At 31.8% G+C, this 21683-nt stretch overlaps 1 protein-coding gene across 1 annotated transcript in view; it reads right to left on the bottom strand.

Annotated features, from left to right (window-relative positions):
• The window catches only part of bin1b (bridging integrator 1b), a 36258-nt gene extending 24883 nt beyond the window's left edge, over nt 1-11375 (bottom strand). The window contains 1 exon segment of the mRNA XM_059327610.1: nt 10876-11375. Coding sequence (XP_059183593.1) covers nt 10876-10956 — 81 coding nt within the window. The 5' untranslated portion in view covers nt 10957-11375.
• Nucleotides 11376-21683: the final 10308 nt, after the last annotated feature.

The raw sequence follows: 21683 nt of genomic DNA on the forward strand, positions 1-21683 counted from the left end.
CACAGGAAGTCAGAAACATCAGATTTTTCGGTATCGATTCAAAAAGCAATGGCTTACATTTTATATATTTTTTTATATATTTTTTAAAATTATATATACATTTATGTTTTATTTAACTCATTTAATTCTGTCTATATTATTTGTTATTTTTCAGCCACAAAGTGCGGCATTAACGTATCTTTTGTTTGTCTTCACACTGTAAAACTTCTTTGATAAAAAACAGTAAAAACTCACCTATGGCCAGAAGTTATTATACAGATAATTTAATTAAAAAATATGAATAATATACAGTAAATATATGTATTTAAATTCTGTATGTTGAATGCACTGTTCAAAAATCAACAACTGAATTTCCAGAAATGTACTGTATCATTTTAAAGGTTTTTTCTACATTAAGTGCAAAAAATGATCTAATTGAAAGTGAATAATAAGTAATATATAAGCAATTAATAAATACATAAATAATTTAGTGAATAATTTGGTACAGTGAACGCTATTTAAAAATACAATATATATATATATATATATATATATATATACACTGCTTAATGTGAAAAAAGGCAACTCTGTTTTCTTATAGTAAAACTTTACATTTAATGTAAAAAGGATTAGGGCTAGGTAAAAAGGGTTAGGGCTAGGTAAAAAGGGTTAGGGCTAGGTAAAGGGGGTCATGGCTTGGTAAAAAGGGTCATGGCTAGGTAAAAAAGGGTTAGGGCTAGGTTAAAAGGGTTAGGGCTAGGTAAAAAGGGTCAGGGCTAGGTAAAAAAGGTTAGGGCTAGGTAAAAAGGGATATGGCTAGGTGAAAAGGTTCATGGCTAGGTAAAAAGGGTTAGGGCTAGGTTAAAAGGGGTTAGGGCTAGGTAAAAGGGGTTAGGGCTAGGTAAAAAGGGTTAGGGCTAGGTAAAAAGGGATATGGCTAGGTGAAAAGGTTCATGGCTAGGTAAAAAGGGTTAGGGCTAGGTTAAAAGGGGTTAGGGCTAGGTAAAAAGGGGTTAGGGCTAGGTAAAAAGGGGTTAGGGCAAGATAAAAAGGGATATGGCTAGGTGAAAAGGTTCATGGCTAGGTAAAAAGGGTTAGGGCTAGGTAAAAAGGGTTAGGGCTAGGTAAAAAGGGTTAGGGCTAGGTAAAAAGTCTGGCAGCAAAAGTTGCCAGACAACATCATATTATAGCGGGAAAAAACTTAAGTTATTCTGCAGAATTTTAAATACAGATATTTACTGTATATTATTTGTATTTTAAAAGAAAATGTCTGTAAAACAACAAATGGCTGTTTACTGTTATTTGACAGTAAGTTAACTGGGACTTTTTCTGTTCCAGTTGTAGACTTTGAGTTCTGGTTGGTTTTAAAAGTGTCTCCTAGCTCAACTCGGGGTCTTGGGCTGCTCTCTAAAGGGCACCTCCTCCTCAACCTCCTCCCTCCCTTCTCCGTCATCACACTCATCCAGATTCCTTGCATTTTCCCAGCATGCTCTGCGACACAGCTGAGTAATTTGTTAGCGGGTGACATTACATCACTATGACCAGCAGCTGGTCTGAAGTCAGATATGACTGAAATAAAAGTTGGAGGAGAGCGAGAATTCATATTCAAATCTTTAGGCTTCTACTGTACTCAGAAGGATTTTTTTTGTGTATTTATTGATAAAAAACACCATGAACCTAAGTTACTGTATTATCTCTGGTCTCGTTATTTCACAACTAATTTATTTATAGATTCAGGTTAATAATATGAAATATTTAATATGTGTTACTTAAATCTCCTTCTCACGTCACATATTCTCATATGAGCTTTTATTCTCACAAAATCTTTTGCAGTACAATTCATCAGAATTCCTAAAAAATACAACACTCGAGGAGAAAAAAAGAAAAAGCTGGCATATGTCATTTAAAAGTGAAAAATAAATAAATAATTAAACTTCAGTTATTCAACAGGTTTTTCTTGTTTTTTTTTCTACATTTACCACAAATTAATTACTTTTAGTAAAAATATTAATCATAAAATGGAAGTTGAATGTAAAATTAAGGCAACTTTCTGTTATCTTAAAGTAAAACTTTAAATTTAATGTTAAAAATACATTGTGAGAAAACGGTAAAAAGTCTGGCAGCAAAAAGTTAGTTATTCTACAGATATATATATTTTTAGATAAAGATATTTAATTTATTATGTACAGGGTTTTATTGTTTTTTTCTACATTTAGTACGGATAAATAACTTTTAGTAAAAATATTTATCATTAAATAGAAGTTGAATGTGAAATTAAGGCAACTTTCTGTTGAACTTACTTATAATTTATTATTAAAAATACATTGTGAGAAAACGATAAAAAGTCTGGCAGCAATAGTTGCGAAACATTTACTGTCAAATTAAAGTAAAAAAAAAACATTAGTTATTCTACAGATATATATATATTTAAATACAGATATTTAATGCATTATGTACAGAGTTTTTCTAGTTTTTTTCTACATTTAGCACAAATAAATAACTTTTAGTAAAAATATTAATCACAAAATGGAAGTTGAATGTAAAATGAAGGCAACTTTCTGTTTTCTTATCGTAAAACTTTAAATTTACTGTAAAAAATACATTGCTAGAAAACGGTAAAAAGTCTGGCAACAGAAGTTGCTAAACATTTACTGTCAAATTAAAGTAAAAAAAAGCGTTAGTTATTCTACAGATATATATATTTAAATACAGATATTTAATGTATTATGTACAGGGTTTTTCTTGTTTTTTTTTTCTACATTTAGTACAAATAAATTACTTTTATTAAAAATATAAATCATAAAATGGAAGTTGAATGTAAAATTAAGGCAACTTTCTGTTTTCTTACAGTAAAACTTTAAATTTAATGTTAAAAATACAATGTAAGAAAATGGTAAAAAGTCTGGCAGCAATAGTTGCGAAACATTTACTGTCAAATTGAAGTAAAAAAGTCGCAAAAGATGGCATATTTTAAATTATTTTATCATTTTAAAGTAAAATAAATAAATGAATTAATAAAAAAACTTATAAAAAATAGAAATATATATTTTTAAAGACAGACATTTCATGTAAATTATGTGTATTTTTTAAGATATTGTAAGTAATTTGACGGTGCAAAAAGTTAGTTATTCTACAGATATATATATATTTAGATAAAGATATTTAATTTATTATGTACAGGGTTTTTATAGTTTTTTTCTACATTTAGTACAGATAAACTAAAAGTACAGTAAAATAAATAAATTAATTGATAAAAAAACTTTAGTTATTCTACAGAAATATATATTTTTAAAGACAGACATTTCATGTAAATTATGTGTATTTTTTAAGATATTGTAAGTAATTTGACGGTGCAAAAAGTTAGTTATTCTACAGATATATATATTTTTAGATAAAGATATTTAATTGATTATGTACAGGGTTTTTATTGTTTTTTTCTACATTTAGTACAGATAAATTAAAAGTACAGTAAAATAAATAAATGAATTAATAAAAAAACTTTAGTTATTCTACAGAAATATATATTTTTAAAGACAGACATTTCATGTAAATTATGTGTATTTTTTAAGATATTGTAAGTAATTTGACAGAGCAAAAAGTTATTCTACATATATATATATTTTTAGATAAAGATATTTAATTTATTATGTACAGGGTTTTTATTGTTTTTTTCTACATTTAGTACAGATAAACTAAAAGTACAGTAAAATAAATAAATGAATTAATAAAAAAAACTTTAGTTATTTTACAGAAATATATATTTTTAAAGACAGACATTTCATGTAAATTATGTGTATTTTTTAAGATATTGTAAGTAATTTGACAGAGCAAAAAGTTAGTTATTCTACAGATATATATATTTTTAGATAAAGATATTTAATTTATTATGTACAGGGTTTTTATTGTTTTTTCTACATTTAGTACAGATAAACTAAAAGTACAGTAAAATAAATAAATGAATTAATAAAAAAACTTTAGTTATTCTACAGAAATATATATTTTTAAAGACAGACATTTCATGTAAATTATGTGTATTTTTCAAGATATTGTAAGTAATTTGACGGAGCAAAAAGTTAGTTATTCTACAGATATATATATATTTAGATAAAGATATTTAATTTATTATGTACAGGGTTTTTATAGTTTTTTTTCTACATTTAGTACAGATAAACTAAAAGTACAGTAAAATGAATAAATGAATTAATAAAAAAACTTTAGTTATTCTACAGAAATATATATTTTTAAAGACAGACATTTCATGTAAATTATGTGTATTTTTTAAGATATTGTAAGTAATTTGACGGAGCAAAAAGTTAGTTATTCTACAGATATATATATTTTTAGATAAAGATATTTAATTTATTATGTACAGGGTTTTTTATTGTTTTTTTCTACATTTAGTACAGATAAATTACTTTTAGTAAAAATATTTATCATTAAATAGAAGTTGAATGTAAAATGAAGGTACGTGTTTGGAAACTTTTGCTGGCAGAGTTTTTACTGTTTCTTTGTGTAACAGTGTAACATTTAGCAGTAAGTGTGTACTGGAGGTGGAAGGCGGCGTGCCAGCAGACAGACAGCTGAAGCCGGCGCTCCCCTCCTCCACCCTGGAGAGGGAAGATGATACTCTGACCTTCCTCTTTACTCTCAGCAGCTCCACATGTCAGTCTCAACACTTCACTTTGTACTTTTATACATTCTGCAGGTTCATTTCCTCAAAAGAAATATCCACGAAAGAGAAGAAGCCTAAAATTCTCTGCTCACCATTCCTAGATTTAATGTGAACCGGAGCCGAGATCTTAGAGATCAATTTTGATTCATTAATCATCACATTAAAATACCTTCAGGAGTCCAAATTTACCCTCCACACCAGCCATCAACCATCCATCTTATCTTCTATTCCATCAGCCAAACTCTCTCTCTAAGTTTATCTATTTATAAAAAGAACTTCAATCAACTAAACTTTACATTTTTATTTTGTTTTATTCCAGCAACCAAACTCAATAAATGTAATTATTTTTAAATTATTACAGGACAAGCAATATCTCAGCCAAACTTATTGAATTTACTGATATTTTAAATTTAACTTTAAATTTAATGTAAAATAAATGTCTTTATACTTACATTTATTTATGTAAAACAAACATCTTTAGACATTAAATTTAATGTAAAATAATTGCTTTATACTTACATTTTTTATGTAAAATGTATTTGTTTTGTGACTGTATAATAAATGTCATGATACTTTAGATTTACGATAAATGAAATGTACTTTTCTTTTAAATTTTCTTTAAATGTCTTTATATTTGAATTGTACATAAAAAATAACATCTTTAAAGTAATGCAATGTTATAATGTTTATCAGCTTTAAATAGGTTATGTAAATATAATATATTATATATATATTTAATATTAATAAATAGAAAGAGTATATATATATATATATATATATATGTCATAAATTTAAAGCAGAAACTCTTAAAATATATTCATTAATAAAATCATATATATTATATATTTTAAATACATTATAAATATGTTTTGCTATCAATGAACTAAACTTTAAACTTTTATTTCCTTTAAAATAGTTTTTTTTTTCCAACAACCAAACTCTATTCTCGACTTAAATCAATAATGTAAAGAGTAGCTCAACTGAACTTATTTTATCTATTTATTTTCCGTAGTCAATTCAAAACTGGAGCATTTGACCAACTAAACTTCTCAAATGTGTTTATTTGTAATAAAAGTATAAATTGAATAAAAGTTTTCAATTCTCCATAATTCAGCATATCTTAAAAATACTCAACTTGTAATTAAATATATTTAATCAATATTTTTTGCCTAAAAAGGTTATGTTGAATTTTCATGACCTTTGACCTCTCGAAGCAGAACTTACTTACTTTTTAAATTAATGTATAAAACAGACATTATTCTGTTCTAATGCTGCTTATATATAAATATTTTTTTAAAGTTAAAAACACGCAAAAACACATGAAAAGTCTGAGATATTTAGAGCACAATTCTATTAATTAATTATTTATTATTATTATGGATTTTTTTTAAATGAATATTATTAAACTGTATCTATTTTGGCAACCCTTTTATTATGTATTGTTTTCATCATGAGATGGATGAGAAACATTTTTCATGAAGAAAAGTGTCATCTGAATGAAGCCAAACTGTCAAAAACATCTTTATACATTAAATTTAGTGTAAAATAAACGACTTTATACATTAAATTTACAAAAAAAAATAAACGTCTTTATACATTAAATTTACTAAAAAATAAATGTCTTTATACTTCAATTTTTTTAATGTAAAATATACATCTTGATCCTTTAAATTGACAGAAAAATAAACGTCTGCATACATTACATTTAGTGTAAAATAAACAACTTTATACATTATATTGACGGAAAAATAAACGTCTTTGTTCTTTAAATTTAATGTAAAATAAATGTCGTTTTATATTAAACTTCATGGTAAATAAATGTCTTTATACTTACATTTTTTATGTAAAATATCTTTGTTTCTTAAAATGACTGTATAATAAACATCATTAAACTTTAGATTTACGATAAATTAAATATACTTTTCTTCTCTACCGTAAAATAAATCTCTTTATATTTTAATTTGACATTAAAATAAACATCTTTAAAGTAATGTTATGCAGTAGAATTAATACTATTAAAAGTTATCTATTTTGGCAACCATTTTTATTACCGGTATGTATTATTTTCATCATGAGATGGATGAGAAATATTTTTCATAAAGAAAAGTGTCACCTGGATGAAGCCAAACTGTCAGAATAATAACAATCTCACAAGAAGAGGAGGAAGTGAAAGTGTTTGTGTGTGATCTGGTATTTTTATACTTCCTGTTGAAACCAGAAACTGTTTTGTTTAGTGACATAAAAAGAGATAAAGATGAAACACAAGAAGTGAATGGGCTGTAGATATGAATCAGTTAGATGAATCAGAAAAGCTTTATATCAGGTTTGTATCAGGTAGCAGTTCATGACAAAGTGTTAGAAATAAGTGAATTCATGTTAAAAAATAAAGAAGTGTGTGTGAGACGAGCTAAGAGGGTGAAGTGACAAGGAACGCTGGACTCGGATGTTATTTCATTCAGCTGCAACAGCTGCTGCTCTTCAAAGTTCATTCAACAAGAGAAGCTTCATACTTTACTTATCTAATGGAAAAAAAACGTCTTGATACTTTAAATTTACTGTAAAATAAACGACTTTATACATTAAATCTACTAAAAATAAACGTCTTTATACTTTAAATTTACTGTAAAATAAATTACTTCATACTTTAAATTTACTGAAAAATAAACCTCTTCATACATTAAATTTACTAAAAAAATAAACATCTATATATTTTAAATTTACTGAAAAATAAACTTCTTTATGCTTTAAATTTACTGTAAATTAAACGACTCTATATATTAAATTCACTAAAAAATAAATTACTTTATACTTTAAATTTACTGAAAAATAAACTTTATACTTTAAATTTACTGAAAAATAAATGTGTTTATACTTAATTTATTTTATGTAAAATAAACGTCTTTATCCTTTAATTTTACTGAAAAATAAATGACTTTATACTTTAAATTTACTGAAAAATAAACAACTTTATACATTAAATTTACTGAAAAATAAACATCTTTATACATCAAATTTACTGAAAAATAAAAATCAATTTACTAAAAAATAAATGTCTTAATACTCAAATTTTTTATGTAAAATAAATGTCTTGATACTTTAAATTGAGGAAAAAATAAACGACTTCATACATTAAATTTACTGAAAAATAAACTTTGTTGTACTTTGTATGTGTAAAATAAATGTCTTTACACTTACATTTTTATGTAAAATAAATGTCTTTATACATTAAATTTAATGTAAAATAAACGTCTTTATACTTAAATTTTTTTATGTAAAATGTCTTTGTTTGTTAAAATGATTTACGATAAATTAAAGGTACATTTCTTTAAATTTAAATTTTAAATGTCTTTTAATTTTAAAATAAACATCCTTAAAGTAATGTAATGCAGTAGAATGTTATAATGTTTATCAGTTTTAAATAGGTTGTGCAAGTATTATTATTTTAATAACATACATATATATGATATGTATGTATAATATATTACCCCCCCCCCCCCCCCCCCCCCCCCTTTTTACATTGCATTTTGTTTTATTTTAGGTAAATTATATTTAAGTCAATGATTAATTGTGTTAAATAATCTTAATACTGACCAAAATAACCATGATAATGATTTTTGAGTTTTGTTGGTTCCACTATCCTGCTCTGCATGACGTTAATGTAAAGAATGTTAATTAAAAAAACATATATGTTTTCAATGATTACAATGCACCATTAAAAATGTTTATAAAAAGTCATAAAATCCTACTTCTCAAGTCTGAGCATTCATTTAATACCAATTAGGACCTTACTTTCAGCGTAATGAATTCTGTGCCTTCAGTTAGTAGGCTAGCAGTTTCCCCCTGCTTCCAGTCTTTATGCTAAGCTAAACTAATTCCAATTTTAACTTCTGTAAAGAAAACAAATATTTCACGTATGAAGACATTTATTTTACTTTAAATTTAAAGTACAAAGACATTTATTTTTCCATCAATTTAAAGTATCAAGACGTTTATTTTAAGTAAAAAAATGCAAGTGTAAAGACATTTAAATTTAATGTATAAAGTTTTTTATTTTACAGTAAATTTAATGTATAAAGGCGTTTATTTTTCTGCCAATTTAAAGTATCAAGACGTTTATTTTACATAAAAATGTAAGTATAAATACATATATTTTTAAAATAAATTTAATGTATAAAATTGTTTATTTTTTCAGTAAATTAAATGTATAAAGTAGTTTATTTTATAGTAAATGGAATGTATAAAAACATTTATTCTTCCGTCAATTTAAAGTATCAAGATGTTTATTTTACAGTAAAAAAATTAACTATAAAGACGTTTATTTTTCAGTAAATTAAATATATAAAGTTGTTTATTTTACAGTAAATTTAATGTACAAAGACATTTATTTTTCCCTCAATTTAAAGTGTCAAGACATTTATTTTACATTTAAAAAATGTAAGTATAAAGACATTTATTATTTAGTAAATTTAATGTATGACGATGTTTATTTTTCTGTAAATTTAATTTATAAAGTCATATTTCACATCACTGCTGACTAATTCTTTCAACCAAACCTCACCGGGATGTTTTTTAGTGTTTCGGATAATAAAAGAAAATAACTCTAATGGGAACTTTAACCCTCTAAACACCACCATACAAACATGAAGTATGTTTTCTTAAAAATAAATAAATAAATAAAAAACTGAATGAAAAGCATTGTTTTTTTGCTTTAAATGTTTCAATTAAGGTGCAAACTCAGAGCGGCTGACACCAGGTTTGGGTTTAACTGATTGAAATGTACAGATTGCACTATATCAAGGGGATTAAATGGGGTTTGTGTGGATTAAAGGTGGGTTAGGGGGGTTTAAGCCCCTTAAAATTCATCAAATAGTGTTAAAGCCATTCCTGGTTTTCACTTTGACTGAAAAAAAAGTCCCTTTAGGGTAACGGGCTTAGTGATTGGATGGCTTTCATGTTATTTGGTAGATTTTACATTTCTTTTTTACCTTTAACATTCAAAATGCCCATTAAAAGTACCTAAAAGAAGTACATTTAAGGGGTTTTAGGGTCAAAACTTAAGGGGTTTGGTTTAACCCTGAGAAAGGAATAGATTTTTTCCCTTATTTACAAATTTATTTTAAATATTTCGCAAATCCATTAATAAATATTTTTGTTTTTAATCAGTTTTTGGCTTTAAAAAGACACTGAACTGTGCATAAACTGACTGAAATGACCTCAGTATATTACAATGTGTTAATTATAGCATTAGAATACTTTAACCTTTACGACCAAGTTAATTTAAGGGGGTTTGAGGTTATATTTAAGAGTTTTATAGTGACAATGGACCCTTTAGGGGTTCATGACCTTTCCCTTAATTAAAAAAATCTTCAAAAAAATCCATTAAGTTACACATGAAATCTGCCCTCATATGTCACTATTGGAAGGATAAAACACTCTTTAAATATATTCTTATCCATGAGAAACTATGACTGTTTTAATATTTTAAATTGATCATGCCTCTTTAAACCCCTTAAATCCTGCAGCAAAAACACCTCAAATATCTAAGAATATTGTTACAGGGTGAACTGAACTAAAAAGGCTTTTAACTGTATATTGTTTTGTGTCCTTTAAAAGTTTTCTTTCCCCACATTTGGAGTCCAGGTGAAGGTTAATTACAAAAATAACTCTTTAAATCCCTTAAACCCTGCAGAGAACTCATTAAAAACGCCTTAAATATATAAGACTATTGTTACAGGGTGAACTGAACTAAAAAGGTTTTACTTGTATATTGTTTTGTGTCCTTTTAAAGTTTTTTGTCCCCATTTTTGGAGTCTGGGTAAAGGTTAATTACAAAAATAATTCTTAAAATCCCTTAAACCCTGCAGAGAACTCAGTAAAAACACCTTAAATATATAAGAATATTGTTACAGGGTAAACTGAACTAAAAAGGGTTTTACTTGTATATTGTTTTGTGTCCTTTTAAAGTTTTTTTTTTCCCCACATTTGGAGTCCAGGTGAAGGTTAATTACAAAAATAACTCTTAAAATTCCTTAAACCCTGCAGAGAACTCCGTAAAAACACCTTAAATGCATTAGAATATTGTCACATGGTGCAGAGTCAGAAGTGGTTGATGAATATCACAGGGTTGAGCCCAGGTAAAGGTTAATTTAACGTGTATAACATGTGAAAGAAGCCCTCATGGCGTCACACAGAGGGGAGGATTAGGTGTCCCGGCCGGGTGTTACCTTCTCCTGCGCTCTGGTCAGCCGCTTCTGCACGTTGATGGCCAGTTTCCCGGCGGTGACCCCTTTCCCGATCTCGGCCATGTCGCCCGGCGGTGTCCGGAGGAGCAGAGGGACAGAGACAGAGACAGAGACAGAGGGAAATAGACGGAGGGACAGAGGGACAAGTGTCGCTGGAGGAGACGCGCCTGTGCGTAAAACCCCCTTTGGCTCACTGCGCGTAACTCTAATCCCGTTGACAGCTTCTTAAAGGTGCAATGCGTAATTTAATCCGGTTTGTATAACAAAACAAGAAAAAAAATAAAATAAAAAAAAGCAGGTAGAATGTGGACGGCGGGACAGAGGACAGAGGGACAGGTCCAGGTCCGGTTCTCTCTCTCTCTGTTAATTGATGCAGACAGATATTAAGTTTCCTCCTCAGTCAGACTCTTAAAGGCGCAGCACGCCGTTATTATTAGCCGACATCTGTTGCACACATGCAGCTGGTGTGTGTCCTTATTTATTCACACACACACACACGCACGCACGCACGCACGCTCATACGCACGCACGCAGGCACACACGCTCATACGCACGCACGCTTGCACACACACACACACACACACACACACACACACACACACACACTTTTTGATTACAAACCGGTAGATGTCAGTAAAGGTGCGTTCACGTGTCAGCAGGTCAGCAAGTGACAGACAGCTTTAACCCTCTGGAGTCTCCAAAAGCACCAAAGCATGACTTCTTCATGACATCCAGACTAGAAAACAAAGCAGCGTGGAGCCCTACTGTAAATTTACCTCTAAAGTTCTGGCTGTAAACTCCATGAGGCCAGTTTCAGTTTGATGATGATATACCAAGTAAAACTGGAGACAAGCTCAAATATATTTTGTATAAAATGATAGAACTGGAAGCCTCTTATATGTTAGATTTGACACCTTTGTTCACATTTGCAACAATTAAAATTCTTTATTGAGCATGATAGTGTTTTGAAAGTAAAAAAAGATTCAAAATCACATTTTATGTTGGACTAAAGGACTAAAAAAGACACAGAATGACTAAAAAAATACACAAAATGACTAAAATTATTACGCTAAACACACAAGACACAAATAAAATAGAGTCCCACTAGAATAAAAAACAGAGTTGATGACAGGATCACACACAATCACAAGATCACATTTTTGTTGGTTTTTCTTTGGTTCTTTTTAGTTCAAAATGTTGATCCAGTAAGTCAGAATAAAAAATAAATTATTATCAGGTCATAGAGGTGAGGTTGTGCTGAAAAAAATATATCAACATGGTATTTAAACATTTTTAAGTGGTGTATACAGGCAGGATTAAAAGGATTCAAAAATGGACAAGATAGCCCAAAACTCCAAAGAGTTAATCACGTCTTCAATACCACATTGTAAACATACTCCATTAAACTGTTAAAATATTCCATTAGTTACAAGTAGGGCTGGCCGATATGGACCAAAAGTCATATCCCGATATATTTAGGCTGAATATCAATATATGATATACATCCTGATATTTTTATCACAAAGTGAGAGCAAATGTTCAGTCAAAGTCAAATATGACATGTCACAAGTAATTTTATTGAAACCGTTTATTTAAGTGAACATAAATACTGTATAACATCAGGAGTACCTTTTTTTAAATCAAAACTCCATAAAGCACACCTTTAAATTAAGAAATATCTTAAAAATAGCCCATGAAATAAAATAGGCCATTCTTTTTCAGAAATAAATATATTTATATGAGAAAAAAAAATGAACATTACAAAAGAACTAAATATGACAAACCCTAGTAATGGCAGCATTTTTATATATAGAAAGAAAAATTGAACTATATAGATATATGTAATATGGTCTAATTCCATTTCACATTTAGAAATATATAATATATATATATCAATATATTACCCAATCCTAGTTACAAGTAAACAGTAAAAGTCAATACCACACTAAAAACATAAAAATATGGTGAAAAGTCTGGCACACTAACCAACAAATAACAGTAAACAATCATAAGCTAATTTGCATTTAATTTATTTTAAAAATATATAGATAATAGACAGTGAATATCTGTACTTAAATAATATATATTTGTAAAAAAAAATGTTTTTACTTGACAAATATGATGAAAAGTGACAACTTTTGCTGCAATTATCTGTATTTAAAATAAATTATCTGTAAAATAACTTACGGCTGTTTATTGTTTTTTGACACTAGTTAACTTTTTACAGTTTTTTTTAAAAGATTTCTTTGAAGATTTACTTTTTACATTAAATTGAAAGATTTACTGTAGGAAATCAGAAAGCTACCTTCATTTTACACTCAGAAATATGATCTCTATTTTTTTGTATTTTACATAGAATTCATTATAATTTAACATTTAAGATCATTATGCAATTGAATGATAATATAAATATTAATTTACAGATTTCAATATTCGTTTTATGGTTAATTTTTGTAATAAAAGTTATGACATTTGACCTTCATGTAGAGGAACCAGGCAGCAACCTCCGGGTCTGAGCAAGGAGGCAGGAAGTGCTTTAAGCTGCATTCTAACGAAAATTCCAGCAGGGGGCGCTAAGTTTGGCTGCAAAAAAAATCTGTCTATTCATTTCAGTGCAAAATGAGAAAACTTCTCACTTGATTTATTACCTCAGAAATGTTTTTTAGGACAACACTATGGTCTCAATCACTAGTAAAAAATCTTCTTCAAGACAATTTGATGTTAATAGTTCAAATAATGGACCCATTTAAAAGAAAATAGAAGATAAAGAATCATATGATTTGGGGTGTGGCTACCTTTGATTGACAGGTCAACGTTACGTAATGTTAGATATAAAAAAGGACGTGTGGCTGTTTCAAACTTTCACTTTCACTTTCACTGTATTTGTAATGTAGTCCTTGAAAAATTTTCTGAGGTAATAAATCAAGTGAGAAGTTCTCTCATTTTGCATTGAAATGAATGGACATAGATGTTTTTGCATGTTGTTGCAGATGTTTTTCACCCCCTGCTGGAATTTTTGGTAGAATGCAGCTTAAGGCACTTCCTGGTTGGCCTCCTTGCTCGGACCCGGAGGTTGCCGTCTGGATTGTTCCCAGCCTCAGACAACTGTTGTATTTTCACAGTATTTAACACAGAATTTAATCTAATATTGCTAATGCATTAATTGCATTTTTTTTTTTTTTTGTTTAAAGTCAAAAACAAAAACAAATACGAGAAATGGTTCAGAGAGTGGAGTTACCTGCCTTCTGGAGTGGGTTTTTCCTCACCCAGCTCTACCTGGGTTGTGGTGCTTGTGGTCTTCATTTCTGGTGACTCTCTGACATTCTCCATACGGAGTTACTTTACTTTTTATTTTTATTAAAGTTTCGATTTTTCAGAAACATCAGCGTCACGCTGTTTGAAAAATTGTTTGAGGAAACTTTTAAAATTGAATTATCTGACACCTACCGAAAATCCTCACCTATTTCTCTGTGCAGATCATTTGATGGGGAATGATGAGCAGGAGACGTCCAAGTTCTCAGTTTAACATAATTCTATTACAATACGTCAAGAAATGTGCAGAGATCTCTGGGTTCACTCTACATGTCCCTGATACACACAGACAGGTTTCAGGTCATGAAGTCTGAACTTCTCTCCTTTCCCTCGAACCCCTTTTTATCTAACAATTGTTTACTTAGACATGAAGGAAGATTCCTTCCAGGAAATGCCGCCTCCTTGATCCGCCGATTCGTCAGTTTTAATCAATACAGGGACACGTCATGTCACCGGGCAGCAATCTTCTCTGCCCGGCACACTGTGTCCTGACCTGGCCTCTTCTCCAAAACATTCAACAAAACCTTCAGCCTTGTTGTCTTACAGAGATATAATTTGGAGACAAATATAAAATATATATTCTTTGTGATTATAGAATCTTACTAAGTTTAAGCAAATTGAATATATGTATTTTAAAGTAATCACAGTTTCTAAACCAATATTAACACACAAATATAATCATTGTATCAAAATCATATTGTACGATTAATATATAAATGCATAGAGAGAGATAGTACAACCAAGGTTAGTGGATTACGCATGCATAGTGACCTTCACCACACAGAGACAGACAACAGAGACAGAAAGGGAGAGATAAAAAGAAACAGAATAATCAAATTATTTTAACAACACCCTCAAATGCGTCACCGGAACTCACACCTGACGCTATAAAGCCAAATTTTCCAAAGGTCAACCTTTCTTTCCTGTTTTTGAAATTGAATTCAATGACTACCTTGAATGTATCAAAATAATTGATAATAACAAATGTATACATACTGTTACTAATTCAAGAAATATTTGGAGAAATGTAATGTCATGCCTTTTTCTTTTTTTCCTCCTTCCTTTTTAATTATTTTATTATTCTGTTTAATTCACACCTGTACTGACTTATGCACTTCATTCACTTTGTCTCATATTTATTTATTTTCTCAATATGTGATGACACACTTTCTTTTGTTCTACCCAAGATGAATGTTGTGACTTCTCAATAAAGTTTTGAAAAGGGAAACTGAAAACAGTGGCTGAACGAATAATATAAACTTTAATTTTGAAAACCAAGATGAAGTGGTGGACTCAGGCTGGTTTGAAAAATCAACTTATAACATTACAATGCATCTTCTTAATTGAAATGCCACCCTACAGGCCACTACATTATGGTTTATCCATTTAAAGGCGGGCAACACCTTGTTTCCTAAAGATTCCTCTGACTTGAAGGTCTGTGCTGTATCAATATGACTATTATATATATTAATATTTCCTTTGTCATTCTTAGAGACATATAACTGTCACCATCCATTCCTCTGCTGCTCTGCCAGTAATTTTCCACTCTCCTCCCCTCTGCTCACTCTCCCTGCTGGCCACGCCCTTCTCATCAGCCAACTCTGTTCACCTGTGCACTCAGGTGCTCCTCATCAGCATCCAGCCACTATTTAAGCTACACCAGCCCAGCACTACAGCGCCAGATTGTCTTTGTAGTATGCAGAACTTTCCAGCGCTTTTCCTCGGCTTGATTTCCCGGTTCCGACCCTGCTTGTTCCTGACCCAGAATCTTCGTCTCTGCCCTGGATATCTAACTGCCTTCCGTCCCCGACTCCGAACCCTGCCTGTGAGTTCCTGGTGTTATTTTGTCTGCTTCTGTTGCCACTCCGGCTTCTCCGTGGAGGATTACTCTTCGGCCAGCTTTTGCTTTGGACTTCTGGACTGCAGCTCTGTCTATAGACTTGTCAAGAAATACTGTGTTCCTGCCTGCTGCCTAGTGCAGTCATCTGTTGTTCACTGTTGCAGTAAAATAAAGAACATAAAAATCACAGTAGGACTGTACTGCGTTTGGGTCTTCCTGATTTGTGACAATAACAGTTAAATAATATAGAGGATTTTCTATGTTGTAAACTTAGTCATATGCAGTGGTGGAATATAACTAAGTACATGTACTCAAGTTCTGTACATAAGTACAATTTTGAGGTACTTTACTTGAGCATTTCCATTTAATGTAACTTTATACTTCTACTCCACTACATTTATCTGCCAGCTTTAGTTACCTTTCAGGTGGAGATTTAACATAAAAATGTAACTCTATCTTTACAACATTAAAACACTGCTTACATAAATTCAAATACAAATAATCGAATAATATATTTTGTGTGTGTGTGTGTGTGTGTGTGTATATATATATATATATATATATATATAAAAGCTCCGGACCACGACTTCTTCATGACGTCAAAAAAAGACACAAAAATGACCAAAAAAGACACAAAATGACTAGAAAAATAGACACAAAATCACCATAAAAGACACAGAAGACACAAAATGACAAAAAAGACATAAAATGACCAAAAAAAGGCATAACAACAGACACAAAATGAACAAAAACGACACAAAATGACAAAAAAGACAAAATAACTAAAAAAAGACACAACAATAGACACTAAATGACTAAAAAAAATACAAAAACCCCCCACAAAAAAAGACACAAAAAGACATGAAAAGGGTTAAATGAACAAAATAGTCCAAGACTCTATAGAGTTAAGTGAATTTTGACAATGATAATTTTGTACTTTTACTTAAGTCAGTTTTGAATGCAGGACTTTTACTTGTAGTGGAGGGATTTCACAGTGTGGTGTTAGTACTTATGCCTAAGTAAAGGATCAGAATACTTTTTTCCACCACTGCTGGTGAGTGCCCAGGGGCTCATATTCTTGGGGTGCTACACATACGAAGCAAAATCTGGCCTGCACTACCAAAAGGCTCAACAGGTGGCGCACAATCACAGAACACCTTGATTCTGTCGGAGAATCATGAGCACTGGGGCGGAAATCATCCTTTTGTTTCTGGTTTATCACAATAGTGCAGCAGATTAATGGCATATTTCAAGAGAATCGTTCAAATTGGTATACAGGAATGAAATTTGGCACAGATACTCTCTAAGGCAGGGGTCGGCAACCTGAGGCTCCAGAGCCACATGAGGCTAATCAGGCTGTCTGCAGAGGCTCCCTGTGGCTGTGACCAAAAAAATATACAAAATGCAAAGTTTACTTCTTTACATTTTACATGTAATTTATCATTGATGCAGGCTCAAAGCCATTTGTATTCTTCACTTGTAAAATTGTGTAGCTATATGGCAGTGAAACATATTTTAAAAACCTTTTAGTCAACTAAAATGTGTCTCATAGCTTATAAAAGTCTACAGGCCGGCACCGTAACCTCTACATTTTTTACAATTTCAAGTCTAGTTTTAGATTTCCCTTCGCTAGGCTAGCTTTCAATTCCAAATCTCCCAAGATATTTCTTCTTCTGTTTCCAGCCTCCAGCCAGATTTGCACTTGGGTCCTTGCTACATTCTGACAAAAATCATATTAATAAATGCTCACAAGGACCTATTAATAATGTTGGTAGGCTAATTTAGACTGAGTAGGCTGTTTTATCTTCATTCTAAAGCTCAAAATTAGGTTTGCGGCTCCATTCAGACTTTTTTCTCTTATTTTGGCTGACAATGGCTCTTTTGTTAGTACAGGTTGCCGACACCTGCTCTAAGGTCTCTAAGGTCACTTTTTGGGAAAAAGGCATTGGCCATCCAAAAATTCAACATGGCGGCCATTTTTCAAGATGGCCGCTATTTCTGTCAAATGCTCATTATGTAAATTAATGACATATATTCTAAAAATAGGAGTAATTGAATAAAAGTGACATTAACAATGCCAGTTTTTAAGATTGTAAGTTTTACCCATTAAACTACACTTTAAATCCAAGTTAAAAAAGATATGTTTTTAGTCTGCTTTAAAAAGAAAACATTGTACCAGACTGTAGTTCACTAGAGGCACCATAACCTGATTTAGGATTTATTCTAGGTATTGTGAGAAACCCAGTTAGTAAATTGTTTAATCTGTGCTGTGGGACCAAACCTGAAATGTGTGTTTTTGTGTGTGTATGTTCACAGAAAAGCACAGACACACACACACACACACACACACACACACACACACACACACACACACACACACACAGTCATTTCATTCACCTTACCTTGGATGAACTTGTCCATAAAACATCAGCAAAATCTGCTATTCCATTATTGGCTTTTTCATTTTTCTGTGCAGAAGTGGTTGAATTTCTCTAGAAATTAAGAATGAGGAAATAAGCCATTTCATAACAGTATACTCCAAACTAAACGACTCTAAAAGTCAGAAATACTTAAAAATAAACACAATACTTACTCAGAATTAGGTAATTTCGCCTGTGTGGTTTCTTGATAATACGATTATTTTCTTATTTTTATTGTCTGTCTCAGCAAACATGTCTGCCATTTTTTCCAAGATGGCCACTATTTCAGGAGAGAGGAATCATGTTGTGGGAGAGACAAAAAGTGAGTAAAAAAAAACTAAAAAATGTTTAGAACTTCAAATTAACTTTCTTCTGTTGATTCTTGTTTTTCAAACATCATAATTCCAACCCTCCTCCTTAATCCGGGCTTTTTGAGTTTTATTTTTTATTTTATTTTAATTGTCTTAATCTGCATGTGTTAAGACTTGTGGGAGAAAGCAGGGCATCCCGGAGGAAACCCACAAAGTGATGTTAATTGATTATTATTGATGTTGTGTTGTTATTGTTGTTGTTGGTGTTTTTTTAATGTGTTAATGTGTTGGAGAAACCGGAGCACCCCAGAGAAAACCCAAAAAGTTATGATGATCTGTTGTTATTGATGTTGTGATGATGTCGTTGTTGATGTTGTGATGATGTTGTTGTAGATGTTGTTGTTGATGTTGTTCAGCATTTTTCACAGATGACTTTGTGACTTGGGTGGTGGGAGGGAAAGGTAAGTTAGTCCAGGTCCAGGTCCTTCAGGTTCTTGTTCCTCCTCCACTTGTCTTGTCTCCTCAGCCCAAGACGGCAGGCTCTTTTCAGGACAGGTGGACTGGGGAGGGACGCCTCCTGCTGGCACGGCTCCTCGTCCTGCTTGTCCTCAGGTGGACCTTCAGTCCTGGGTCTTTTTCTCAGGAGAGGAGTGTCGACAACTTCTTCAGCTCTTTCAGCTCTTTCAGCTTTGAGCTCGGTGGAGAGCTCAAAGTTGAGCGCCAACTGAATACTGAGCTGATTTGCCAGCTTGTCCACCTCCTTCTGGAAAAGGCTCTGATCTTTCATTGTGTTTTCTTGAAGAGTCCTGAAGTCCTCCTGCATCTTTTCTTGTACCTTGTCCTGCTCTGCCTTCAGGTTCTGGATCAGAGTCTGGTCGGCTGACGCCCTCTCTGAGTTGACCTGGATTTGATGATCTAGCTCATGCTGAAGGAAGGTCGCCTGCTGTTTGACAGCGACCACATCAGCTTCGTACTTCAGACTGAGCTCTTGGTGTGACTCTTTGGCCTTCTCTCTGAAGGTCTCCCTCACCTGTGTGGCAATCCTTGCAGTGCTCAGAGTTGCTGGATCAACGTATTTCTCGAGTCTTTCCAGGTCTTTCTTGAACTCTTTCCCCCTGTTGATGAACATTTCTTTCAGGGTTTTCTGACGAGCAAGCTCTTGCTTCATACGTATATTTTCAAATGTAAACACAAGCACTGCCCCGTTATGAATATGATGATTAATAGGTGTAACATAGAACTATAATCTAGACCAGGGATGGGCAACTGGAGGCCCGGGGGCCACATACGGCCCGCACCCTCACTTGAAGTGGCCCTCAGTACAACTACATGCATTTGAGCATGAAATCTTAAATGCAGTGTAAAAATGCACAAAATGACTTCTTGCAATTAATGTTGGTCTGCTGTTCTTGCACTGAAAAAAAAAAGAAATCACAGTCAGTGGTTATTTTTGATTTGCTTTAAACTTTTTGTATTCCTATTTATACTGTTGTACATGTGTTTGAGCATGAAATATGTTAAGTTACTGCACTGTAAACATATTTAAAATTGCAGTTTCATCATATCTGGTTAAGTGCACGGTCCTATATGTGGCCCTGTGGTAGTGTCCATGAAAAATTGTGGCCCCCTCCAGCATTTAAGTTGCCCATCCCTGATCTAGACAAAGTAGGGACATTGTTTTTAATGGGTTAAGAAATACAAAATGCACCATTTTCATTAAGATGTCCAACTCCAGCCTGTTCTCTCCTCAAAAACGTATGGGTTGTGTGCACAAGCAGCGAAAAACGAGCTATATTGACGTATTTCACTGACCACTTCAATGCACCTGAGGCCATCTCGCTGATGTAGTAGTGATTGACATCGAACCAGATTTAAAAAGGCAGTTGGAGGAAAGGTCAAACAAATGGCAGACTTTCATGATTTTACAACATAAATCCACAGAAACTGCAGCTTTTTTTTACAACCACAGACCGTAAGTGTGTGGTACTTTAAGAGTGCGCCGCTGTACTGTGAAAGTGAGCCGCGATACCTACATACGTGTTGTAATGTGTGGTACTGACACACAACATATTCTGTCATTTAGGTTGGAGATCTTGTTGCCAACTCCAATTCCAGATGAAACAATTGGAATAAAAAGCATGAATTTCAAATGTCAATATCTATTTACTCCCGTTACATTTTATTCATAAAATGTTTGAACTTCCCTATCATGTAATACAGGGGTTCCCAAAGTGTGGTGCATGCACCCCTGGGGGTGCACGAGCTGCCGCTAGGTGGTGCGCGAGATGAAAAATGTAATGGCACATTTTTTCCCCCACACAATAAAGAAGTGTAAATAAACATTTCCTTTGTAAAATGTAAAATCCAAAACTGTAATATTGATTAATAAATAAATGCAGGCTATTCAAAATGCACTTCATCTTAAAATAAAGCGTAGAAGAAGTTATCTTCTTCCATTTTTCCAACCTGTGTTATGATGACGGGGTGGTTTAGCTCAACGGTCATTTGAACTTACTGCAATTTTTGTTCAACGTGGCTCAAAATATTATACCATTTTCCCCAACTTATGTGCTTTCTGCCTCTGATCCTGAGCCTGTCATCATCCTCTTTGCTCTTAAAAGTGGAAGCTTGCGCATAACTTTGTTGCATTATATTGAAACTGTGTTTCAGATTAATTCAAATGCGAGACCGCATTGTTGTGATGGTGATTATTTAATTATATGTGTCTTCTGGTCATTTGAGCATGATTAAACATGCCTTTAATATGGCTATAAAAAAGCTTATTGCATTTTGTTTTTTTTTGAAGGTATGGGGGATTGGGGGTGAGTCAACACGGTTTGGACATAGAAGGGGGTGCAGAGCTTAAAAAGTTTGGGAACTGCTGTCCTAGATGGTACTTTATCAAGT

This window comes from Centropristis striata, chromosome 24 (assembly GCF_030273125.1).
Source record: "Centropristis striata isolate RG_2023a ecotype Rhode Island chromosome 24, C.striata_1.0, whole genome shotgun sequence".
In the NCBI taxonomy this organism is placed as follows: Eukaryota; Metazoa; Chordata; class Actinopteri; order Perciformes; family Serranidae; genus Centropristis; species Centropristis striata.